The sequence below is a fragment of the Oncorhynchus nerka genome, linkage group LG13 (assembly GCF_034236695.1).
Source record: "Oncorhynchus nerka isolate Pitt River linkage group LG13, Oner_Uvic_2.0, whole genome shotgun sequence".
NCBI classification, from domain to species: Eukaryota; Metazoa; Chordata; class Actinopteri; order Salmoniformes; family Salmonidae; genus Oncorhynchus; species Oncorhynchus nerka.
This window is the reverse complement of record NC_088408.1, coordinates 40,012,120-40,039,431: the sequence shown is the minus strand read 5'-3', so window position 1 is coordinate 40,039,431 and position 27,312 is coordinate 40,012,120. Positions and strand designations below refer to the sequence as shown.

General features: G+C 42.8%; 1 protein-coding gene across 3 annotated transcripts; it reads left to right on the top strand.

The window, feature by feature from the left end:
- The first annotated feature begins 14,574 nt into the window (after positions 1-14,574).
- On the top strand, positions 14,575-23,556 carry LOC115139534 (zinc finger protein 239-like). 3 transcript variants are annotated; one of them, XM_065026424.1, is made up of 3 exons: positions 14,575-15,150; positions 19,009-19,407; positions 20,677-23,556. In XM_065026424.1, the coding sequence occupies exons 1-3, from the start codon at positions 14,823-14,825 to the stop codon at positions 20,718-20,720; spliced, it is 771 nt and encodes a 256-aa protein (XP_064882496.1). In that variant the 5' UTR covers positions 14,575-14,822; the 3' UTR covers positions 20,721-23,556. The 3 variants fall into 3 exon arrangements, with proteins under 3 accessions (XP_064882496.1, XP_064882495.1, XP_064882494.1); XM_065026423.1 differs by having other exon boundaries at positions 19,009-19,659; XM_065026422.1 differs by having other exon boundaries at positions 19,009-23,556.
- Positions 23,557-27,312: the final 3,756 nt, after the last annotated feature.

The window sequence follows — 27,312 nt, the reverse complement described above, 5'->3', positions numbered from 1 at the left end:
CTGTAGGCCTGTACCTGTACTCTCATGCCCGGAGAGAGAGGAGTGTTCCCGGGTGGTGAGTGAGGGCCTCTAGGCCTGTTCCCAGACAGTGAGTGAGTGAGTGCCTATAGGCCTGTAGGTGTCCTCTCTTCCCCGGATAGAGAAGGGTGTTCCCGGGTGGTGAGTGAGGGCCTATAGGCCTGTATGTGTACTCTCATCCCCGGAGAGAGAGGGCTGTTCCCGGAAAGGGAGTTAGGGCCTGTAGGCCTGTATCTGTACTCTCATGCCCGGAGAGAGAGGGGTGTTCCCGGGTGGTGAGTGAGGGCCTCTAGGCCTGTTCCCAGACAGTGAGTGAGTGCCTATAGGCCTGTAGGTGTCCTCTCTTTCCCGGAGAGTGAAGGGTGTTCCCGGGTGGTGAGTGAGGGCCTATGGGCCTGTATGTGTACTCTCATGCCCGGAGAGAGAGAGAGATGTTCCCGGACTGTGAGTGAGAGCCTATAGGCCTGTAGGTGTCCTCTCTTCCCCGGAAAGAGAAGGGTGTTCCCGGGTGGTGAGTGAAGGCCTATAGGCCTGTATGTGTACTCTCATGCCCGGAGAAAGCGGCATGTTCCCGGACAGTGAGTGAGGGCCTATAGGCCTGTTCCCGGACAGTGAGTGAGGGCCTATAGGCCTGTATGTGTACTCTCTACCCCGGAGAGAGAGGGCTGTTCCCGGATAGGGAGTTAGGGCCTATAGGCCTGTGTCTTTACTCTCATGCCCGGAGAGAGAGGGGTGTTCCCGGGTGGTGAGTGAGGGCCTATAGGCATGTTCCCAGACAGTGAGTGAGTGCCTATAGGCCTGTGTGTGTCCTCTCTTCCCCGGAGAGAGAAGACTGTTCCCTTACTGTGAGTGAGAGCCTATAGGACTGTAGGTGTCCTCTCATCCCCAGAGAGAGAGGGGAGTTCCCTAACAGTGAGTGAGGGCCTATAGGCCTGGAGGTCCATAGCTCCAGGGGGTAAGCTCTACTCTCATGCCCGGAAATAGAGGGGTGTTACCCGGGCGGTGAGTGAGGGCCAATTGCCTGTATGTGTACTTTCATGCACGGAGAGAGAAGGATGTTCCCGGACAGTGAGTGAGGGCCTTTAGGCCAGTATGTGTACTCTCACGCCCGGAGAGAGAGGGCCTATAGGCCTGTATCTGTACTCTCATGCCCGGAGAGAGAGGGGTGTTCCCGGGTGGTGAGTGAGGGCCTATAAGCCTGTGTGTGTACTTTCATCCCCGGAGAGAGAGGTCTGTTCCCGGATAGGGATTTAGGGCCTATAGGCTTGTATGTTTACTCTCATGCCCAAAGAGAGAGGTCTGTTCCTTGATAGGGAGTGAGGGCCTATAGGCCTGAAGGTCCGTAGCTCCAGGGGGTAAGCTCTACACTCATGACCGGATAGAGAGGGGTGTTGGCCCGGCCAGGGATGGAGGCCTAGATGGTGCACCCAACCCGGGCATGGACCTCCATCACCCCCCTGAAGCCATTAAGAACCATCCCAAAATATAGACATGATGACCCGTTCAATCACCAGGTGCCCGGCTGGACAGTTTTCTGAAAAGTAAGACATAATGCATTTTCTGAGATGTGTGGACTCGTTTTTCAGCATATTTTTTCGAACCTTCCATTAGTCACCAATGGCGCCCTCAAGTGACTTCTCCCGGGAGTGACTTGCTCCCATATGGGCAGTTATGCCAGGAACACACCTAATGATTAAAAATACTTCCCGAGGGGCTAGAGGTCCCAAATTTCGGCTCATACCCTCTCTCGTGATGGGCAACCATTACACCATGTTTTAAAAAGTTAGCATTCACAGGAAACTTAAAACACGATTTTCCATGATAAATTCTTATAGAAAAACGGTTGTAATTAGACGGAAATGCTCGTCTATGTGTGCCCTTTCGTGCAAAAAAATCCCCATCCAGATTGGAGTTGTACTTTTTGAGTTATTAAGGTTAAAGTATATTTTTGTGTCCCGGGACTTTTGTCACATACGGCGCAGCACACTAAAACCCTGTGATTGAAATTTTTTGGGTCATCAATGAACATGGTTCTATTCCTATGAAGGTGACCATTCCATCGGTGTTCCACCAAATGCAGTGAACCACTCTCTGAATCCCAGTCAGAGTGCCTCTTTGCAGGCATCTGTCTAATGTGTACAGCCCTATATGCATATGGAAGTACCAGGCCAGGGCAGTGGCTTTTGTCCCAATATAGGCCTGTGGTCCTTGGGCATGGTTGCATAGGGACATAGGGTCATTAAGGGAGTAATCCACTCTCTGAATCCCAGTCAGAGTGCCTATTTGAAGGCATACTATCTAATGTGTATAGCCCTATATGCATATGGAAGTACCAGGTCAGGGCAGTGACTTTTGTCCCAATATAGGCCTGTGGTCCTTGGGCATGTTGGCATAGGGACATTGGGATTCAGAGAATGGTTAATGACCCTATCAGAGTGCCTCTTTGCAGGCATACTATCTAATGTGTATAGCCCTATATGCATATGGAAGTACCAGGCCAGGGCAGTGGCTTTTGTCCCAGGTCAGGGCAGTGGCTTTTTGGCCTATGGGCCTTTCGGGCCTGTGGTCCATTTGGGTTACCAGGTGAAAAAAATGTGATTACCGCAGGTGGATCTCGAATACTTAGCAGCTGATTGTAAGACTCGTGCGCTACCCATTGAGCCAAATGTCCTTTGATGAACAAAGAGGCAACGAGGTGAGGCTTCTGGTCAAATTCTTCTTCCAGTCCAATTAGTCCCATATTGGCCCACAGCTGGGGCTTATTAAGTCCTTGTTTAGGGTTAGGGTTTGAGGGTTAGGGTTAGGGGTTAGGGTTAGGTTGTTTGGTGGAACAAACAAAGAGACACGCAGGAAGGCAGGAGAGAGTAGCTATGAGCAGCAGACAAAGACGCGACTGTGGGCTTTGTTCCAAGCAGAATATTGTGTGGCTAGACCGACATTTCAAGTCTGTCCATGCACTTAAGTCCGGCACTATGGAATGGATGAATGCTATGCAATCTAGCCGGGTTTCGACTGAGAGACAGCAGCCCGAATCAGGGCAGTATATGCAGCCTGACAATGTTGTTGAACCGCGGCTGGAGAACCCTGTGTTTTTGCAGTGTGTTGAAAGTGAGTTGTCCGTGGAGCAGCAGCTGGTGGACGAGGGTGAGCAGGCGGCGAGTGCGTCGGCGGCGGTGCAGCCAACCAGTCAGGTCGGTAGTGAACCATGCTTGGAACCGAGGGAGCAAGGCTGCGTCGTGGCGACTTCCACGGAGAGCAAGAGTGATGAAGGAGGCGGTGTGTCGTCCAGAATTGAGGTTTGGAGTAATGCAATTTTGACTCAATATGAGCACTATATTACGGGTAGAAACCCTTCAGTTAAACGAATTGACAATAGTTGCACCAGTATATCCCGAGTACGGGAATTCCTCCGCATTATGTCAGAGGGCAAGGCCGATGAAGGACTATGTTCTCTGGATAACTACAGACGTGTGTCTGAGTGGTATGGCCAATGTGACGACCGTGGTTTGGCACCATCCACGTTAAAAATGTACCGAGCCGAAGTTCGAAGTTTCCTGAAAAATCTTATTCAGTTCCGGCCGAATAGTCTGCAAGCTAAGGTCAGTGGAATTCGAAAGTTGTTACTCTGTTGGCTAAGATGGATAGGGATTCGCGGCAGAGCCAGGCAACGCACAGGGCAAAATTTCGCAAACGCTGCAGGGACGAGGTGCTCAGCGCTGCGGAGTTAAGCCGGTTTGTTGAGCTAAGTAACCAAGCAATTCCTTCAGTTCTCAGTAGGCTGGAGGTCCGTGCCACCTGCTCTGACAGACGTAGGTTTGCAGCTCTCATGTCCAGCCAGTTGGCCATATTTAATGGCACTCGACGATCCCCAGTCACCATGTTCAGTGAGAGGGATTTTACTGAAGTAACCTCGGAAAGTGGGGGTTATCAGATGTGTGTTGCAACCCACAAAACAAACTATAGCTTCGGGGAGTGCAGAATTGTTATATGTCAGGAGGAATACACTTGGCTTAAACGATTCCATCAGATCAGGCCACATCTGAGTGGAATGACCTCAGACACAGAACTCCTCTTTTTCACATCCCGCGGTCAACCGTACGGTAATCTCTGTGAGTATGTGGGCCAGATATTTGCAGAGTTTGGCATTGGAAGTAAAGTGACCTTTGGTACAATTCGACGAAGCTTTGCCACATTGAACTTTAACCAAGGGTCGGTTACAGACCGGGGAACTGTGGCTTCACTCTCTGGAAACTCAGGCACGGTCCTACCGGTACCATAATTTGCCTCATAATGCCAGCCGGGCGCGGTCACTAATTGAGGGACAAATCAATCCATGATTCACTGACAAATAAAGAACATTAATTTGAAATTCACCCTTGTCTTTGTGTGTCATTTGGTCACAGTTGAGAGTGTATGGAGGCCTGGGGATCTGAATAACCAGGGTGTTATGGGTTACCAGGCGCACAGAGCTGAAGTGACAGGCCGAGATAGAGGGCAGGTAGATGGGCATGCAGGGTAGAGAGAGTAAGCCCAGAGGCATGGAGATATGGAGCTCCCTTGGAAACCAGTTCAATCATCAGGTACACATGCTGCACTTGAGAGAGAAGTATGACTCTATCATAGAATTACATTGGGTTACCAGGTGACCTTGGTGGGGGGTGTGGGGCCCCCCTATGGGGTCTCCCTAACCCGTGACTGGACACCCAGTCCAGCATTGGTGGCACCAGGAGCTATCACCTTGTGGGTTTGGGTCATCAAAGACCATGGTTCTGGTCCAATGAAGGTGCCCGTCCCTTCGGCGACCGATTGGTGGTTGTTTGGCCCTGTGAGGGCTAGCTCTCCAGTCCAGTCCCCCTCTTGGTTCATGGTGCGTCTCCATGGTTCTCCTCTGTTGTCCAGACAGTTTCATTTCCTCAGACTGATTTGCATTCATTTTCCACCTGTGAGGGCTTCTATCGGTCGGCCTTTGGCTGGTGTTCTGATGGACGGTTACTCCCGCCCCACATGGATTGGCTTCTTTCGGGGGAGCCCCTTTAAGAGACGGTTGACCCCCTATTTCGATACGCTCCAACCGCGCACCGTTCGTGCGAGATCCAGCCGCACTGTCTGACCCAGTGGCCCTACATTGGTGTTCCGGTGCGGGGAGTGACACACCCAGGCTGCGAAGCATGTGGTGATGGTCATCCCGTAACGCATCGGCGCCAGAGACACATATTCTCAAACCCTGTCTTTAAAGTGGACATACCAGGCTGACCCAAGCTGTCTGGCCGAGGTTGTGGTTCTTGTTGCCTGGTTGATTGCATTCCGAATGGACCCTCAAGCTTGACGAGAGACGAGAGACCTCTCGAGCGGCGCCCCGGCACCTGTGGCTTCGGCCATGGGCAGTTCAGGGCCTCCCGCTGGGCGCACAGGGAATTGCACCAGGGCCTCCTCCCCTAACGGGATAGGACCGGTCCCTGGTTGTTCTTTGCTTAGTGTGCCCAGGTACAACCTCTACGTTGTGAGTGGCTACCTGGTTGATCCTGCCAGTAGCATATGCTTGTCTCAAAGATTAAGCCATGCAAGTCTAAGTACACACGGCCGGTACAGTGAAACTGCGAATGGCTCATTAAATCAGTTATGGTTCTTTTGATCGCTCCATCCTTACTTTGATAACTGTGGCAATTCTAGAGCTAAAACAAATCAAATCAAAATCAAATCAAATTGTATTTGTCACATACACATGGTTAGCAGATGTTAATGCGAGTGTAGTGAAATGCTTGTGCTTCTAGTTCAGACAATGCAGTAATAACCAACGAGTAATCTAGCTAACAATTCCAAAACTACTACCTTATACACACAAGTGTAAAGGGATAAAGAATAAGTACATAAAGATATATGAATGAGTGATGGTACAGAGCGGCATAGGCAAGATGCAGTAGATGGTATCGAGTACAGTATATACATATGAGATGAGTATGTAAACAAAGTGGCATAGTTTAAAGTGGCTAGTGATACATGTATTACATAAAGATTCAGTAGATGATATAGAGTACAGTATATACGTATACATATGAGATAAATAATGTAGGGTATGTAAACATTATTTTAAGTAGCATTGTTTAAAGTGGCTAGTGATATATTTTACATCAATTCCCATGTGGCTGGAGTTGAGTCAGTGTGTTGGCAGCAGCCACTCAATGTTAGTGGTGGCTGTTTAACAGTCTGATGGCCTGAGCGCTGACCGATGCGTGCATTTATCAGACCCAAAACCCATGCGGGACAATCTCGGTTTGGTGACTCTAGATAACTTTGAGACGATCGCGCGCCCTTTGTGGCGGTGACGTCTCATTCGAATGTCTGCCCTATCAACTTTTGATGGTACTTTCTGTGCCTACCATGGTGACCACGGGTAACGGGGAATCAGGGTTCAATTCCGGAGAGGGAGCGTGAGAAACGGCTACCATATCCAAGGAAGGCAGCAGGCGCACAAATTACCCACTCCCGACTCGGTGAGGTAGTGACGAAAAATAACAATATAGGACTCTTTCGAGGCCCTGTAATTGGAATGAGTACACTTTAAATCTTTTAACGAGGATCGATTGTAGGGCAAGTCTGGTGCCAGCAGCCGCGGTAATTCCAGCTCCAATAGCGTATCTTAAAGTTGCTGCAGTTAAAAGCTCGTAGTTGGATCCCGAAACAGCCCCTATGACACCAATTATGGCACTTCCGGCTGGCACAGGAAGCTAAAGGTAAACACATATCCTCAATGGGGTATGCTGTTACAGAATCCTGAGTTTTAAGTCTTTACGTTAAGAACTGACTGATTTATACAGGGTTGAATGCACTATTTCCATCAACTATCAGGTTGGGTATGGAAAAACACTTTTAGGTTGATTTTAACCACTTCCGGATGCTTCAGGAAGCTTAGAATCGACACATGTAGACCTCATAGTGGCCTGATTGTCATCGAAGACAGGTTCATAAGGCATTATTAACCCACATAGGCTTCAGGTTGAATTTAGAGTGAGCAGGCAATGCATTCCTATAATGAGAGATGTCATTGTAATCTTTGAGATCAAAAAACCCTGATTTACTGTGTAGGGTTAATGCCACATGGTCAAGGTTAGGCTTGCACAGATCCGGAGGACCTCAGGAACAAACATGAGGTCGAATTGTGCTTCTCACCCTAACGGTTATCTCACTGTCACCCAGGCTTCATTTTGGGCCTACTTTTTCTCATCAAATCAAATCAAATCAAATGTACTCCTCTCTTCTCCAGACCATTTCCGGAGACCTTCTCCCTTACCTCACCTCGCTCATCAACTCATCCCTGACCGCTGGCTACGTCCCTTCTGTCTTCAAGAGAGCGAGAGTTGCACCCCTTCTGAAAAAACCTACACTCGATCCCTCCGATGTCAACAACTACAGACCAGTATCCCTTCTTTCTTTTCTCTCCAAAACTCTCGAACGTGCCGTCCTTGGCCAGCTCTCCCGCTATCTCTCTCAGAATGACCTTCTTGATCCAAATCAGTCAGGTTTCAAGACTAGTCATTCAACTGAGACTGCTCTTCTCTGTATCACGGAGGCCCTCCGCACTGCTAAAGCTAACTCTCTCTCCTCTGCTCTCATCCTTCTAGACCTATCGGCTGCCTTCGATACTGTGAACCATCAGATCCTCCTCTCCACCCTCTCCGAGTTGGGCATCTCCGGCGCGGCCCACGCTTGGATTGCGTCCTACCTGACAGGTCGCTCCTACCAGGTGGCGTGGCGAGAATCTGTCTCCTCACCACGCGCTCTCACCACTGGCGTCCCCAGGGCTCTGTTCTAGGCCCTCTCCTATTCTCGCTATACACCAAGTCACTTGGCTCTGTCATAACCTCACATGGTCTCTCCTATCATTGCTATGCAGACGACACACAATTAATCTTCTCCTTTCCCCCTTCTGATGACCAGGTGGCGAATCGCATCTCTGCATGTCTGGCAGACATATCAGTGTGGATGACGGATCACCACCTCAAGCTGAACCTCGGCAAGACGGAGCTGCTCTTCCTCCCGGGGAAGGACTGCCCATTCCATGATCTCGCCATCACGGTTGACAACTCCATTGTGTCCTCCTCCCAGAGCGCTAAGAACCTTGGCGTGATCCTGGACAACACCCTGTCGTTCTCAACTAACATCAAGGCGGTGGCCCGTTCTTGTAGGTTCATGCTCTACAACATCCGCAGAGTACGACCCTGCCTCACACAGGAAGCAGCGCAGGTCCTAATCCAGGCACTTGTCATCTCCCGTCTGGATTACTGCAACTCGCTGTTGGCTGGGCTTCCTGCCTGTGCCATTAAACCCCTACAACTCATCCAGAACGCCGCAGCCCGTCTGGTGTTCAACCTTCCCAAGTTCTCTCACGTCACCCCGCTCCTCCGCTCTCTCCACTGGCTTCCAGTTGAAGCTCGCATCCGCTACAAGACCATGGTACTTGCCTACGGAGCTGTGAGGGGAACGGCACCTCAGTACCTCCAGGCTCTGATCAGGCCCTACACCCAAACAAGGGCACTGCGTTCATCCACCTCTGGCCTGCTCGCCTCCCTACCACTGAGGAAGTACAGTTCCCGCGCAGCCCAGTCAAAACTGTTCGCTGCTCTGGCCCCCCAATGGTGGAACAAACTCCCTCACGACGCCAGGACAGCGGAGTCAATCACCACCTTCCGGAGACACCTGAAACCCCACCTCTTTCAGGAATACCTAGGATAGGATAAAGTAATCCTTCTCACCCCCTTAAAAGATTTAGATGCACTATTGTAAAGTGGCTGTTCCACTGGATGTCTTAAGGTGAACGCACCAATTTGTAAGTCGCTCTGGATAAGAGCGTCTGCTAAATGACTTAAATGCAATGTAAATGTATTTATATAGCCCTTCGTACATCAGCTGATATCTCAAAGTGCTGTACAGAAACCCAGCCTAAAACCCCAAAAAGCAAGCAATGCAGGTGTAGAAGCACGGTGGCCAGGAAAAACTCCATAGAAAGGCCAAAACCTAGGAAGAAACCTAGAGGGGAACCAGGCTATGTGGGGTGGCCAGTCCTCTTCTGGCTGTGCCGGGTGGAGATTATAACAGAACATGGCCAAGATGTTCAAATGTTCATAAATGACCAGCATGGTCGAATAATAATAAGGCAGAACAGTTGAAACTGGAGCTGCAGCACGGTCAGGTGGACTGGGGACAGCAAGGAGTCATCATGTCAGGTAGTCCTGGGGCATGGTCCTAGGGCTCAGGTCCTCCGAAAGAGAGAAAGAAAGAGAGAATTAGAGAGAGCATATGTGGGGTGGCCAGTCCTCTTCTGGCTGTGCCGGGTGGAGATTATAAAAGAACATGGCCAAGATGTTGAAATGTTCATAAATGACCAGCATGGTCGAATAATAATAAGGCAGAACAGTTGAAACTGGAGCAGCAGCACGGCCAGGTGGACTGGGGACAGCAAGGTGTCATCATGTCAGGTAGTCCTGGGGCATGGTCCTAGGGCTCAGGTCCTCCGAGAGAGAGAGAAAGAAAGAGAGAAGGAGAGAATTAGAGAACGCACACTTAGATTCACACAGGACACCGAATAGGACAGGAGAAGTACTCCAGATATAACAAACTGACCTAGCCCCCAGACACATAAACTACTGCAGCATAAATACTGGAGGCTCAGACAGGAGGGGTCAGGAGACACTGTGGCCCCATCCGAGGACACCCCCAGACAGGGCCAAACAGGAAGGATATAACCCCACCCACTTTGCCAAAGCACAGCCCCCACACCACTAGAGGGATATCTTCAACCACCAACTTACCAATCTGAGACAAGGCTGAGTATAGCCCACAAAGATCTCCGCCATGGCACAACCCAAAGGGGGCGTCAACCCAGACAGGATGACCACATCAGTGAATCAACCCACTCAGGTGACGCACCCCTTCCAGGGACGGCATGAGAGAGCCCCAGTAAGCCAGTGACTAAGCCCCTGTATTAGGGCTAGAGGCAGAGAATCCCAGTGGAAAGATGGGAACCGGCCAGGCAGAGACAGCAAGGGCGGTTCGTTGCTCCAGAGCCTTTCCGTTCACCTTCCCACTCCTGAGCCAGACTACACTCAATCATATGACCCACTGAAGAGATGAGTCTTCAGTAAAGACTTAAAGGTTGAGACCGAGTTTGCGTCTCTGACATGGGTAGGCAGACCGTTCCATAAAAATTGAGCTCTATAGGAGAAAGCCCTGCCTCCAGCTGTTTGCTTAGAAATTCTAGGGACAATTAGGAGGCATGTACGGCAGGACCAAATTAGGAGGGTATGTACGGCAGGACCAAATCAGAGAGATAGGTAGGAGCAAGCCCATGTAATGCTTTGTAGGTTAGCAGTAAAACCTTGAAATCAGCCCTTGCTTTGACAGGAAGCCAGTGTAGAGAGGCTAGCACTGGAGTAATATGATCAAATTTTTTGGTTCTAGTCAGTATTCTAGCAGCCGTATTTAGCACTAACGGAAGTTTATTTAGTGCTTTATCCGGGTAGCCGGAAAGTAGAGCATTGCAGTAGTCTAACCTAGAAGTGACAAAAGCATGGATTAATTTTTCTGCATCATTTTTGGACAGAAAGTTTCTGATTTTTGCAATGTTACGTAGATGGAAAAAAGCTGTCCTTGAAATGGTCTTGATATGTTCTTCAAAAGAGAGATCAGGGTCCAGAGTAACGCCGAGGTCCTTCACAGTTTTATTTGAGATGACTGTACAACCATTAAGATTAATTGTCAGATTCAACACAAGATCTCTTTGTTTCTTGGGACCTAGAACAAGCATCTCTGTTTTGTCCAAGTTTAAAAGTAGAAAGTTTGCAGCCATCCACTTCCTTATGTCTGAAACACATGCTTCTAGCAAGGGCAATTTTGTGGCTTCACCATGTTTCATTGAAATGTACAGCTGTGTGTCATCCGCATAGCAGTGAACGTTAACATTATGTTTTCAAATAACATCCCCAGGAGTTAAAATATATAGTGAAAACAATAGTGGTTCTAAAACGGAACCTTGAGGAACACCGAAATTTACAGTTGATTTGACAGAGGACAAACCATTCACAGAGACAAACTGATATCTTTCCGACAGATAAGATCTAAACCAGGCCAGAACTTGTCCGTGTAGACCAATTTGGGTTTCCAATCTCTCCAAAAGAATGTGGTGATCGATGGTATCAAAAGCAGCACTAAGGTCTAGGAGCACGAGGACAGATGCAGAGCCTCGGTCCGATGCCATTAAAATGTAATTTACCACCTTCACAAGTGACGTCTCAGTGCTATGATGGGGTCTAAAACCAGACTGAAGCATTTCGTATACATTGTTTGTCTTCAGGAAGGCAGTGAGTTGCTGCGCAAAAGCCTTTTCTAAAAAGTTTGAGAGGAATGGAAGATTCGATATAGGCCGATAGCTTTTTATATTTTCTGGGTCAAGGTTTAGCTTTGCGACAGTATCAAAAAGGAATTTCGGATTGTTCTTATTTTCCTCAATTAAGTTCGAAAAATAGGATGATCGAGCAGCAGTAAGGGCTCTTCGGTACTGCACGGTACTGTCTTTCCAAGCTAGTCGGAAGACTTCCAGTTTGGTGTGGCGCCATTTCCGTTCCAATTTTCTGGAAGCTTGCTTCAGAGCTCGGGTGTACCAGGGAGCTAGTTTCTTATGAGAAATGTTTTTAGTTTTTAGGGGTGCAACTGCATCTAGGGTATTGTGCAAGGTTAAATTGAGTTCCTCAGTTAGGTGGTTAACTGATTTTTGTCCTCTGGCGTCCTTGGGTAGACAGAGGGAATATGGAAGGACATCAAGGAATCTTTGTGTTGTCTGTGAATTTATAGCACGACATTTGATGTTCCTTGGTTGGGGTCTGAGCAGATTATTTGTTGCAATTGCAAACGTAATAAAATGGTGGTCCGATAGTCCAGGATTATGAGGAAAAACATTAAGATCCACAACATTTATTCCATGGTCGCTGTGGGCATCTCATTGAACTCGGCACAGCCTAGAAATTATGGGAATGCCATTGCAGGCTCTGTGTGTCTTTAAGCACCGCACTTTGTCACTCCATCCTTGCTGTGTGTGTGTGTGTGTGTGTGTGTGTGTGTGTGTGTGTGTGTGTGTGTGTGTGTGTGTGTGTGTGTGTGTGTGTGTGTGTGTGTGTCAGAGGTTTTTATTTGACATCTGTTGGGAAAAATGACTGATTTACAGTTCATGAGGGTTACCTAGTCACACATATGAAGTTTTGGAAAGATGTGACTTTTTTAACCCTTTGTAACAGACACTGTGACCCCAATTAAAGGTACTTCCGGTTGGCACAGGAAGCTATAAGTAAACACATATCTTGCTTGAGGTATCCTCTTAAAGAATCCTGAGTTTAAAGTCTTTATGTTAAGAATTGACTAATCTACACAGGGTTGTAATTTTCACATTTGCAGGTTATGTACATCAAAATACCTTTTGGGTGAATTTAATCACTTCCGGCTGCTTCAGGAAGCTTAGAATCAACACAGGTCGACCTCATAGTGGCTTGATGGATTGTCATTGAAGACAGGTTCATAAGGCATTATTAACCCACATAGGCTCTAGGTTGAATTTAAGGGAACAGTCAATGTATTCCTATGGGGAGAGATGTCATTGTAATCGGTGAGATCAAAAAACCCTGTTTTACTGTTAAGGGTTAATGCCACATGGTCAAGGTTAGGCTTACACAGATCGGGAGGACCTTAGGAACATTCCTGTGGTTGAATTGTCCTTCTAAACCTAACGGTTCCGCTGCTGTCCCCCAAAAGCCCCTGAAATTTAGGGCCAGGCTTAATTTTGAGCCTGCTTTTTTCACTGTTGCTGCACTCAGAGTGGGGCGTCTCGTTGAACTCAGCACGGTCTGGAGAATATGGAAATACCATTGCAGGCTCTGTGTGTCTTTAAGCACCGCACTTTGTCACTCCATCCTTGGTGTGTGTGTGTGTGTGTGTGTGTGTGTGTGTGTGTGTGTGTGTGTGTGTGTGTGTGTGTGTGTGTGTGTGTGTGTGTGTGTGTGTGTGTGTGTGTGTGTGTGTGTGTGAGAGAGCTTTTCTTTGACATCTGTTGGGAGAAATGACTGACTTACAGTTCATGACGGTTGCCTAATCACACATATGAAGTTTTGAAAAGATCTGACCTTTTTAATCCTTCACCAATTTGACATTGTATGATTTCTCTTAAATGACAATAGATAAATGTCTGGTTCTTTTTTTATTGACACCGTAGGTTACTTTACTTTGACGTGAAGCGGAAAAATTGTTGCTCTATTTTCATTTTGGACCTTTAATCCCAGAAAAATGCCCGTAACTCAAAAACCGTTGAGGCCTACACGCCATCTTGTTCGGGGCCATCTGCCCATTATGCCGAACCTATGCTCACTCAAGTTTCGGCCTCGAATATGGAAAAGTGTTTATTTCTGTATTTCAATGTTGCAACTTGTTGAAAATTGTCCACAGTGTTCCTATCATCTAGTTTAAAGAGTACAACAAAAACAATTAAATCCCGAGTGCATCAAACATGATTTAGACGTTGTTTATGGAAGTGTTCATTTCTGTATTTCAATGTTGCAACTTGCTGAAACTTGTCCACAGTGTTCCTATCATCTAGTTTAAACAGATCTACGAAGAAATCTACATCCAGAGTGCATCAAACACGATTTAGACCTTGTTTATGGAAAAGTGTTCATTTCTGTATTTCAATATTGCAACTTGCTGTATATTTGTCCACGGTGTTCCTATCATCTAGTTTAAACTCAACTGCAAAGAAAATTACATTCAAAGTGCGTCAAACATGATTTTGACCTTGTTGTGTTTATTTCTGCTCAGCATATGTGAGGACTCCTTCAAGATTGTTGGAAAAGCATTCCAGGTGAAGCTGGTTGAGAGAATGCAAAGAGTGTGCAAAGCTGTCATCAAGGCAAAGGGTGGCTACTTTGAAGAATCTAAAATATATTTTGATTTGTTTACCACTTTTTACTACATGATTACTACATGATTACTGCATGGTTAGTACATGATTCCATATGTGTTATTTCATAGTTTCATGTCTTCACTATTATTCTACAATGTAGAAAATAGTAAAAATCAAGAAAAACCCATGAATGAAAGGTGTGTCCAAACTTTTGACTGGTACTGTATATCTCATGAATGTTTTTACATTCAGTTACATGAAGTCACTTTCTTATCACTTCTTCCTTCGGCAAACATGTAAGGAAAGCTTTTTTTAAATCAAAAGGGATGCTGTCAAAAATGTATTGAATTCAAATGTATTTACCCAGTCTACAAAGCACTACAGCCACTCTGTGATGACCAGTTCTGCTCTTTTATTATATATTAGTTATATATTAGTTTTATTATGTGGAGGTTTCATTCAGGTCTCTGTTTAATATAATATTAATATAATATTAAACTTTTATGAAATAAATGAAAAATCTAATTTTGTTTCCTGCGTTACCCACTCCAGTCAGCAGATGGCGATGTGCGCCTTTTAGGTTCAGGCGATGCTGCCAGGGTGACGTATAATCTAGTGGACGGGTCGCTCCTTCAATAACAACAGCTATTCAGACACCTCGGTAGCTTTCTAGCAAACATAGCTACAACATTCACGTTATTTACACTGTTTTGGTGTATATTAGTCGATGTGTATTAAACACATTTCTGTTGTATGTACTTGTTGGCCCATTTCATTATATATTTACGCTGTTTGTCAGCTAGCTGGTTTGTTAAGTTAGCTTAGATCTAGGCTACTCTCTAATGCTAGATAGCTAACATCTCCGACCATGAGTTCACTAAGCTACTCTCCTCCTGCTAAAGAGGAGGTCGTCTGCTGGACTGAGAAAGAAGCTCTCGTGAAAGAGGAGGAGGAAGAGAAAGATGTCACACTACAAAAACAAGTAGAGGGTGAGGCTGTTACCGTGAAAGAAGAAGAGAAAGACGTTTCAGTGAAAGAAGAGGAAGACGCGTTCAGAGTGAAAGAGGAGGATGTTACGGTAAAAGAAGAGGAAGAAGATAAAGTGGAGGATTCAGTTTTTGGAGTGAAACGGGAGGAGGGGGAGATGACTGTCACATTGGATGAGGAAGAGGAGGTTGGAGATCTGTTTAACACCAGTAAGTACGGTCTCTGCAGTCGTTGAACCAATATGCAGTACAGGGGTTCTACACTTTAATGTTGTTCTGTAGGAATGGCTGAAGCTACACTGTAACGTGTAGAACATCACGAGTGGACCATCAACAAAACGTTAACAATTGATCAAATGCATCCAATGACAATGCCTAAAATACTGTATTCCTCAATATCTTCTATTAGATTAGCCCAATATGTTCTCTTAAAGGGGCAATCAGTAGTTGTTACATCCGTTTTGGGACTGATACATTAATAATACCCATGTTTTCTTTAAGAATTCCCTTTTAAATGCATCATGAGCTTAGTTCGACTGTCTTTTTTATTCCAATGTTTGTCAGTAAATATAAACAAACACTGTATATCCTCAAAACATGGTTACAACTATAATGTTGATATCATGGATGGTTGCATTTCTCCATCCCTCAGATTTTTACCGAAACGGCAGGGAGTACGCTTTGTTATTGTTTCTACTGCTGATTTCTCCCCCCGTTACTCTTCAAGGTCCAAGGACTGTATGTTATTTTCAGAGGTAGACTGGCTCTGGCAGGCTCTTTACCTGGTGGCTGGTAAATGCCACCATGGGATGGCTATGTTTCAAATAGACCTAGTTTGTGTATCACTATCACTTGCTATCACCAGATATACTTTAAGAAATTAGGATATTGGAAACTCCTTTCGATTCGTATTAACAGCTTAAAGAAAATAACATTGGCATGAATTACCCTCTGTGAACAAGAAGCACAACATTACAAATATTTTCAGAGGTGTGAGATAATTAACTTGTTCTCTGTAATATTGTGAAGCTTTGCAATCGTAACATTACATACTTTCAAGTAAAATAGGCATGTTTCTCCACTCATACCCTGACTTTAAAAAGGGATTTAGTGAGAAATAGTTCAGGAACTGCGTGTCACAGCATGACAATATGAACGTGATTGGTCGACAGTCTCTTGGACGGGCATTATATACGCTTTGACATTTTCTGGAATAGTTTTTATTTGTTTTTGTTTACTTGCCTGCCTATTGAATTTGGAATGCACTCTACTGTTCATCTCTGAAACTCACTGAGATAATTCCTTTGATACAGCAGTAGCAATACAGGGATATAACATCTACAGAAAATACAGGAATGATGGGGGAGGTGTTGCTGTATACAGTGCATTCGGAAAGTATTCAGACCCCTTGACTTTTTCCACATTTTGTTACTTTAAAGCCTTATTCTAAAATTGATAAAAAATATTATTTTCCCTCTTTCATTTAACTAATTTATTGGCACACCTGCATTTGGGGAGTTTCTCCCATCCTTCTCTGCAGATCCTCTCTAGCTCTGTCAGGTTGGATGGGAAACATTACTGCACAGCTATTTTCAGGTCTCTCCAGTGATGTTAGATCAGGCTCAAGTCCAGGCTCAAGTCCCAACTGCGTTGCCCCAAAATCATCTTCTAGTGTCCCCACCTAAAGTAAATCTTGGTCAACCAAGAGTCGCCTGTTTTTTCTACCAAACAAATGGTTGACATGTTATAACGTGTATTTTTTCATTTATAGACACATCCCCAAAAAATCAACTATATGTACTGAACTGGTCTGATGCTTTAAGCAGGCTGTTTGATTAAATAATTAAGACACACAAATGACTCGGGAGCCAGAGCTCAAGATAACCTAACCAGATGGAGAAAGATTCTGCTGTTGTGATCATGAAGTTTCTGGTAATGGGCTACACCAGCGGTCGGCAACATTTTCCACTTGGAGTGCCAAGTTAACTTACCATTTCTACCAACCAGTTACAATTTTCATAGGTACATTTCCATGGAACAGATTCATTCATTTATAATAGTATCTCAAAATCATTGTTTGTGATTAAGCTACATTCTATCTAAATGAAAATTATACAAATCTAAAAGTAACTTTTATTGCCATTGCCAACTATGTAAAAATAGCCTACATAAAACCCACAAATAAAAACATTGCAGCCTGCAGGTAGAAAATATCCTGATAAAAATAAATATTTCACATTTGCTGCACATGGCCTTTCTACAACAAACTTGAAACATTATATCAACTATCAACTGGGTCAGCCCAAAACTCATGATAGCGAGCTTGCAACATTGTATAAAATATTCTGGTATAGTTCCCCGCGCCAGTGAGTTTGGGACAGACACAGCTGTCGGCTATTTGTGCAAGGAATAAGAAGTAATCGGGTATTTTATGACATTTCCACTGGATCAGAGCATCATTACATCTTTCCCTTTTATGCCGAGTGGTTATCGAAAGGGAAATATTTTATGAAAATACTTTGAGGAACTATTGTCATTTGCAATTGATTTTGATTAGACTTTGTTTACTTGCTGTTTGAGGTGAAGAAAAATTACTTTGAGAAACTCCACAACTCATTAGTGGTGGTGCGTTAAGACAATCATAAATACTATCAGACATCCCCAAATGGGCACATTTATAGGCCTACATTTGCGCGCAGGCCAGGTAGACTAGTCCTACTTCTATCAAATCCAAATGTATTTGTCACATGCCCCAAATACAGCAGATGTAGGTAGACCTTACATTAAAATGCTGACTTACAGGCTCTAACCAACAGTGCAATTTCTAAGTTAAAAAATGCTCTCAAACTATGTAACATTTAGTGGCTATTTATGTTACGCTGGGAAAACAGTTTTCATGGGAACAGAAATTCTAAATAATTTCAGAGTTTGCTAAATCCAATGGTTCTAACCGAGAGTCACCTTAACTTTATAGACAACACCCAAATGGATACTGTCATTAACGCGGTTCTTCAATAATTAGACATTCTTAATACTGTAGCTGTTTAGTTACAGTCACATGTTCAACTATCATCACCTGATTCAGGAAATCATTTTCTGAATGACAGTCAAATGACAAACATCACGACATGCAACAACAACCAAAGTGCTTCTTCATTCATTACTCTGGTAAAGACAGTTATGCCATGCTCCACGTTGGATCCAACATCCCTAACAAATTGATGTTTATAATGTGTTATTGTCTGCTTGATTTACTGTAGGGTCTCGTTAGTCTGTTTGAACACAGAGATACTTAGCTCATAAGCAACCTGGAAATGGAGGCTATATTTGATGTCAGCCTATGAGAACTCCCCTGAGTTTTCCCCCACGGTGGTGAACTAGTGAATAGATACAGAGCTTAATGTGAGTTTCACTCCTTAATGTGAGTAGCACTCCTGATCTTGTGCTGATAGTGCGCTGTAATATTCAGAATTCATTGTGAAAATTTAAAATCTTCGCTCACCATTTTTGCTCCAAACAGATATACTAAATCCATAAATAGTGGTTTCCTCATTACCAGATATACTACATCCATAACTAGTGGTTTCCTCATTAGCAGATATACTACATCCATAACTAGTGGTTTCCTCATTAGCAGATATACTACATCCATAACTAGTGGTTTCCTCATTAGCAGATATACTACATCCATAACTAGCGGTTTCCTCATTAGCAGGGAGGAGTTTCTACAACCAAATTGTGTGTACTTTGCCCTCATGCCGCAATTTTAGCAAACACAGAAAGTGGCCTATATTGGAAACCAAAAGTCATCTGGCACACTGCTTAGAGTTTCAACAACATGAATAACTAATTTCAACACATAATCATCGATGTTACTACTATTGTGAAATCAAGACAAAATATGACTATTGTTGCTAACTTGACTGTCTTCATTGTAAAATTTAACAGACATCAATTGTTGTAGAACTTCATGGGTATGCTCTGGGCATCACCATTTACCTCAAATAAACAGTGGATTTCTGCTGTTGTGGGCCTTTAACCATCTGTCTGACTTTGTCATTCACACAGGAGAGACACGGGACTATCGTGGATCCTCTTGGGAGGCTCAACAACATCATGATTCTGACGAGGCAGAGAAGAGTCTCTTCAGATCAGAACTCCTCAAGAAACACCAGCAGAGACCCACAGAGAAGAAATCTCATTGCTGCTCTGACTGTGGGAAAATATTAAACTCTTCACCAGACCTTAAAATACATCAAAGAATTCACACTGGAGAGAAACCTTACGGCTGTGATCAATGTGGGAAGAGTTTTTCTCAGCTAAAAACCCTGAAATCACACCAGAGAATACACACTGGAGAGAAACCTTTTGGCTGTGATCAATGTGAGAAGAGTTTTATTTGGCTGCAAACCCTGAAAACACACCAGAGAATACACACTGGAGAGAAACCTTACGGCTGTGATCAATGTGAGAAGAGTTTTACTCAGCTAAACAACCTGATAGTACACCAGAGAACACACACAGGAGAGAAACCTTATAGCTGTGATCAATGTGGGAAGAGTTTTTCTACATCTAGCTATTTAACTATACACCAGAGAATACACACTGGAGAGAAATCTTTTGGCTGTGATCACTGTGGGAAGAGTTTTATTTGGCTACAATCCCTGAAATCACACCAGAGAATACACACTGGAGAGAAACCTTTTGGCTGTGATCAATGTAGGAAGAGTTTTACTCAGCTAAACAGCCTTATAGTTCACCAAAGAACACACACAGGAGAGAATCCGTGCTGTGATCAATGTGGGAAGAGATACTCTGATAAACGATCTCTGATTAAACATCAGAAAATACATGAAGTAGTTGTTTCATGATACATGAAGTAGTTGTTTCATGATATCAATGAAATAATGTCACAATGTAGAATGTTTTTAATATTGTGGAAGTATATTAATAATGTCACAATATAGAATGTATTAACATTGTAGGAGTATTTGAATGAATGTAGAACCATAAACATTTGCCCAATGTTCAATTGATTTTAGTCTCAGGGGAAAAATCCAGGCTTCTTAATTGAAAGAGTACTATTTATGAGATTCAACAAAAAGTGACTAACAAAAATAGAGTTGTGTTACATTTACCACGTTGTTTACCCACTTGAATCAAAATGCAACTCTTCAATGTTTAGGTTTTCAATATATCCCAAACTGTTTCTGCATATTGGTTATTGATTTGGACACATTAAAACTATGTTTTGACATTGCGCTATTCTCACCTACCAAAATGTAATTCAAAAGACATTGAAAAGAAGACTATGCCCGACGTCCAATTTATGTTCGGTTGAAAATGAAAGTTGAAAATATGTATTTTCGGGTCGTTTTTTCAATGATTTGAAAACAACTTAATTTCGATGTACTTGCAGCCTATACATATGGACGCAGTATAATCAATTGGTCTATAATGAATTTTATTAACAATCTTACATCACTCCATTATTTCTTGACAACATCCATGTCTTTATTCCACTACTGAAGAAACATGTCTCAAATCACCTAGTCACATTTCAAACAACAGCCTCACCACTAAGTTAATTATTGGCAATACATATTAACAAAGGGGTGTACATTTGGTTTTGATATTTCATTTTTACAATTCATGTAACATTTAGTAATAATTATTTATGCAACCAACTGACAATTGTTGGGTACAATTATATTGACATTGTTATCTTGCTTTTAGACTATCAGGGATCATTCTCAGATGTGCCAACCCAAATGTACTAGAGCATGACATTGGGCCCAGATCCAACAACATGCCTATCGAGTGAACCCTGAAAAGAGAGAGAAGCTCCACAGTGAGGTGGAAAGTTACTACGGATATCGCAGGAGTTTCCTCTTGAAATCAGACACGTCTGTGGTAAGGTCAACTTGCTTGCTGATTGTCTCAGTCCAATTTCGGCAGTCCAATTTTTTTTTTGAAACTGCACTGTTGGTTAGGGGCTCGTAAGTAAGCATTTCACTGTAAGGTCTACACATGTATTCAGCGCATGTAACTAATACAATTTGATTTGAGTTTTGTTTGGGCTCGTTCCAAGGGGATGAGAGTTCTAGAAGCTAGTGAGTTTTTGGAAGACGAGTTCTAGAAGCTAGAGAGTTCTAGAAGAGTTTTAGGATTCTATAGAAAGAAAAAGGAGAAAATAATGATACGATTGTATTTTATTGTTTTTAAATACGTGTATTTTATTGTTTTTAGTTGTTGACAGCAAGTAGACACCATGTTTATATTGGTGAATCATTGTAGTTGATAATAATGTGAAATGGAAGTTGTTTTCTGTTGGTGGTCCGCAAACTTGTCCAACAAAAATATAGGAAATATGTGTTGTCTTAAAGGGGAAGGTGTTACAGGCTTTGGTTTTTCCATTTATGTTTTGAAGTAGGACTTTAGCACGTATATCCCGTTAGCACATATAGCTCGTTAGCACGTAGGATGCACTGACTGGTGTCACCTCGTTAGTCAGTATGTGTTACACCTGTGCTGGCTTGTCCATCTCGTTAGTGGGAAGGTGTTTCACCTGTGCTGGTCCAGGTTCTATTTAAGAGTGTCTGGCTCAGTGCTCCAGTTGTCTTAATAGATGTGGAGAGTCAACTCCTTTTAGTTGCTCCACCTTTTTGGTTTGCTTCCTGTCTTTAAGTTTGGTGTGGGTTTTTCTTTTGTTTGACTCTTCTTGGGCAGATGGGTCTCATGGTGGGTGTCTTTTAGGTCCCAGTTGTTGTTACTAGTCAACTTTCAGTGAACACCCCCATAGTGTCTATCAGAACCCCTCCTACAAAACAAGCTTGTAATTTGGTTGGATAATTTAATATTTTAATCAATGGCATTTCCTTAGGATGCTCATTAGTCTTTAAGTTGTTATTATTGTTTTTTAGTCTCTTTTAGGTCCCAGTTGATGTTACCAGTCAATTTTCAGTTGATGCCCCCGTAGTGTCTTTCAGAGCCTCTCCTAAAAAACAAGTTACGTTTTGGGTTGGATTAGCATCCTATTGTTAATATTTTAATCAATGGCATTTCCTTTCAATGCTCATTAGTCTTTCAGTTGTTGTTCTGTTTTTTTTATTCATATGTTTGTGTACTAAATATTTCTGTTTATTTTCTTTATTTTTTCCTGTGAAGCCATTGTGTTGCATCCATGTCTGAAATGTGCTGTATAAATAAATCTTGATTTGAACATGTTGCTAAACAAATTAACCCAATGACTGACCAATCAACATACTCTTTGTCCATCTTAGTATGAAAAACAGTATCAATCCCACTTTTCAAGCCTGCTGAAGGCGTGGTGGAGTGGTAAACACCACCCCCGGCTCTACCAGGGGCTCTACCGGTGGTCTCCCACAGCTCTGCTTATGTCATGTTTTGTGGCCTTGCTGTTCCATTTCTTGACTGTCCCTGCAACACAGAAACACATTTAGTCATATTATATAAAACACTCAAAGTAATGGATATGGAGCATCTATGGCCTAAGTTACACCTGGCACCTAAATGTGACTTCTGTCATCTGATCACTCCAAGCTGCATTAGGTCTGGATGCACTTAAGTCACAATGTGATCGCATTAAGTTTAGATCTGCCAGGATGGGCATTGTGTTTGGAATTTGAGCCAGGCCACTGAATATGCATAAGCAATGTAAAGAGATGGGGTGAATCAGTGGAGGAAAGTACATTCTACACAAATTACCTTCATAATATCAAAGAACAAATGTGTGTGCCTGAGAGGAAATGTACTTTCATATAGCCAAAAGGGGTGGGACATTACACCAATATCAGTGGACAATTTGCACTAATGTAAATTAACATGGATGATCATCTAAACCATGTGTGACCTCTCACCTCTCTGGCTGTAGAAGTGTTCTTCATAACCAGTCCCTCAACAGCTCTCTGACTGAGCTCCACCCTCACTGGGTCTTTAGAGGAGAGGAAGGCTGAGGAGGGATGGAAGGATGAATGGATCAGTCAGTCAATAAAGTGTAGAGCTGCTGTCTATGCTGTCTGACAAAATCACTATTTTAGTAGTTAATTAAAGTAATAAGGCTTTATGACCGCTGAATACCAACTATCAATCACTTAGATCATGTATTTTCAGGTAGCGATACCTCGGGACGTCCCTAGCCTGTTGAAGTTGACATTTAAAATGGTTAAGGAAGGGTTTAGGGTAGGGATGTCCCAAGGATCCCGGATAGCATTGACCATTGTGCATTCTTCTGACTCTTTTACATAGCAGGTGATGAGTTCTGACTTCTGAACTTGAAAATATTAAATATCCTTATTTATGTGAAATTGAATGAAACAATAATGTATGTTGATGCTAATATGATGTAGAATATTCCATGATGTTTATATATGATAACAATAGCGTAATATATTTAATATGCTATAAACAATTTTTTTAACAGTTTCACTAATTCATTTTAATTAACTTAGTCATTATGACACACCCCTCACTACTGTCATTGGTTACATTAATTGTGTCTACATAACCTGGTTCAAATATTCATGACATTACCCTGAGGAAGGCACAGTGATGCCGAAACGGTGGTAAAACCCATTAAATTGCTGGGAGTTTATATATGGAGTGTGCGACTTTCTTTATTTTGATAGTTTATAGTTTATTCGCCATTAGTCAGGATCTCCACACAAACTATTTTTCTGGGTGTGCGCCAGCTCATGTTTTTAAAGGGTAGGTAAAAACACATCCGCCACGTTGATCCTCAACACAGGGGGCCCTCAGGGGTGCGTGCTCAATCTCCTCCAGTACTCCCTGTTCACTCATGACTGCACCGCCAGGCATGACTCCAGGCATGACTCTAACACCATTATTAAGTTTGCCGATGCCACAACAGTAGTTGGCCTGATCAACAACAACGAGGAAACAGCCTATAGGGAGGAGGTCAGAGACCTGGCCGTGTGGTGCCAAGGAAAACAACCTTTCCCTCAATGTGATCAAGACAAAGAAGCTGATTGTGGACTACAGGAAAAGGAAGCCCGAGCACGCCCACATTCTCATCGACGGGGCTGTAGTGGAGCAGGTTGAGAGCTTCAATTTCCAACTGCTCGGCCTCTGACCGCAAGGCACTACAGAGGGTAGTGCAAATGGGCCAAGCTTCCTGCCATCCAGGACCTATACCAGGCGGTGTCAAAGTAAGCCCCCCCAGTCTCTGTTATCATCTATGCATAGTCACTTTAATAACTATACCTACATGTACATATTACCTCAATTACCCCGTACATTGACTCTACTTGTTCATTTTATTTCTTATCCTTATTTCTACTTTTTTTTTAACTGCATTGTTAGTTAGGGGCTTGTAAGTAAGCATTTCACTGTAAGGTAACATTCAATTTCAATGTACAGAATCAAAGATTGACTACCCAGTTCAACATCAGTTCACCACCTCACTTCATACTGTATTGGAGCAGCAGCAGCTGACTTGATTGTTGATGCTAATCAGCATGTTTCAATCTGAGAGTAAATAGAGCCGACTACACTCTAAAAATGAAGGGTTCAACTGGAGTTGTTCTCAGATCCCCTAAGAACCGTACGGTTCTTGGCAATGAAAAACGGCCCCAAAAGGTTCTTCAAAGAACTTGTTAGAAGGTGGGATCATCGAGGAACCTCCGTTGTTGCTGCACTTCTTTCGGGAACTTCGGTGGTGGCCAAGTTTGGATGAGACAACAGTTAAAAAGGTTAAGTTGGATTGATGTTTGGTTCTGAATGTGTATCAAAATAATTTATATAATAATATAACATACTAATGAATAACGAAGACAATTCTAGTTTTCTGTGAATAGCTTCCATAACATTACTATAGCTAATGAACGTAAATATTGACGTTAACTAATTAAGTAACTAACTAAGGACGGTGACCTGTCCAGACAAGATGTTACAACGACCTGAATCGTCAATGGAGGTCTTCCTCTTTATATAAACTGCTACAGCATGCAATTCTATTAACTCAGAAGGGGGCAAAACGTTACATGTACAATACTATCCCATTTTGGAAACGTTACATGTACAAAACTATCCCATTTTGGAAACGTTACATGTACAAAACTATCCCATTTTGGAAACGTTACATGTACAATACTATCCCATTTTGGAAACGTTACATGTACAAAACTATCCCATTTTGGAAATGTTACATGGACAATACTATCCCATTTTGAAAACGTTACATGTACAAAACTATCCCATTTTGGAAACGTTACATAGACAATACTATCCCATTTTGGAAACGTTACATGGACAATACTATCCCATTTTGGAAACGTTACATGGACAATACTATCCCATTTTGGAAACGTTACATGCACAATACTATCCCATTTTGGAAACGTTACATGTACAATACTATCCCATTTTGGAAACGTTTCATGTACAAAACTATCCCATTTTGGAAATGTTACATGAACAATACTATCCCATTTTGAAAACGTTACATGTACAAAACTATCCCATTTTGGAAACGTTACATAGACAATACTATCCCATTTTGGAAACGTTACATGGACAATACTATCCCATTTTGGAAACGTTACATGGACAATTACTATCCCATTTTGGAAACGTTACATGTACAATACTATCCCATTTTGGAAACGTTACATGTACAATACTATCCCATTTTGGAAACGTTACATGTACAATATTTATTTAATATATATATATATGTTTTAATGCTTGTAAGACTATTCTTCGACACATTTTCTCTTCCTTTGAAATTCTTATAGGACAGAACATGGACACAATGCAATTGGGATCAAGAAGAAGATACATTTGTAACAGCTTTTGAAGTGTGCATTTAACCCACATAGCGTTAAAACTTCTATTAGCATATAAATGTGTGCAAATTATATTGTCAGATCTTCTCAGAAAAGAATCAAGTCCATGGAATGGATATAGACACATAGAGAATTCAAGGACTAGCAGAGGTAGAGAGGCGAGGCAGGGGTGAGGACATCATCCTGCTATTTTGACAGTCCTTGAAGGACAATACGGAAGAAGTATTCGCTCTTATTTCTTCCTTTCTCTAATGTATTTTGTAATAAAATTAGCAAGTGTAGTAAGATAATCGCTTTTCTTTACTAGGACTGGAGACCACCGCAGCGATCCTGCTCTTGCCCTACCTATTCAATGAGGACCTGAGTGGCTTTTGTCCGTGACAAGGTATGCCTATGTGTAACAGGGTTATATTGGTGATTCCCCTTGCCACTTTATTGTTGACCAATCATCTGTTTCTTCATAAACATGGTAGGTGTTTGCAGCTTGCTTATAGGGAGGATAAAATCTCCAGCTGAACATTTGTTATTGGTCTTTTTTATCCTTCCTATGTGATTTAAATTAAATATTTTCTTTGCAAATGTTTGTAATGTTATGAGAACACCAGATTTTGGTGCGTATTTGTTACGCATTTTGTTGTAGAGAATCCAGCTAATTAGCTGCAACTTATGTGTCTGGTGGGGGTTCCATATTTTGTAGTGTGAGTGAAATGGTGAGCTGGCATTGCATGATGGGGAGAACAAAGCTCCATGGCCTACAAGGGAGTTCTTGTCAATGATTGACTTGGGGTACTGCTATGCACCAATCATCTGTTTTTTAAACATAGGTTCCCTTATAAAAACTCCAAAATGTCAGAAAAACACTTTTGTTATTTTGTTGAAGTTACTGTGTTCTGGGGATAAGAGAAGTTGGGGTGAAGTTACCAGGGCCGGTCATAAAGATGGCAAACTTCCTAACATAACTAAGTGGATATGATATACACACTAAAGCTGAAAAATTTGTATTTAGCATCAAGTCTACAATATTGCTAGTTTACCTATGATTCATGTTGTATGTATGTTGTTTTTATTGTACATTATTATTATTTTTTTTAATGTCATGAAAATCACTAAACAAAGTAAATGTATTATTTGTTATGGTCTGACATTGCAATTTTGTAATGTGTCTTGTTTGGTGAATTGTTTTGTAAATATGAATTCATATTTGTGGTGCCACTAAATAAACAATTCATTATTTAAATCAATATTGTCAATATTGTTATTAGTATTATTAAAATATGCTTTTATAATAGAAGGAGGGTGGACAGGGAGTTTTAAAAAAAGGTTCTTAGAGGAACCATGATAAGGGGTTCTTCGAAGAACTTATGGGGGTTCCCACAAAAGGTTCTTCAAAGAACTTTTAGGGGTTCCCCCACAGTTTCAATTTGAAGAACCCCTAAAGGATACTCCAGGAATCTTTACTTTTTAGAGGGTATATTGATAAAAGTCACCTTGTCCGAGAGACATTTACATAGTTATACACAGCCCAATATGGGATGACTATTTTGGG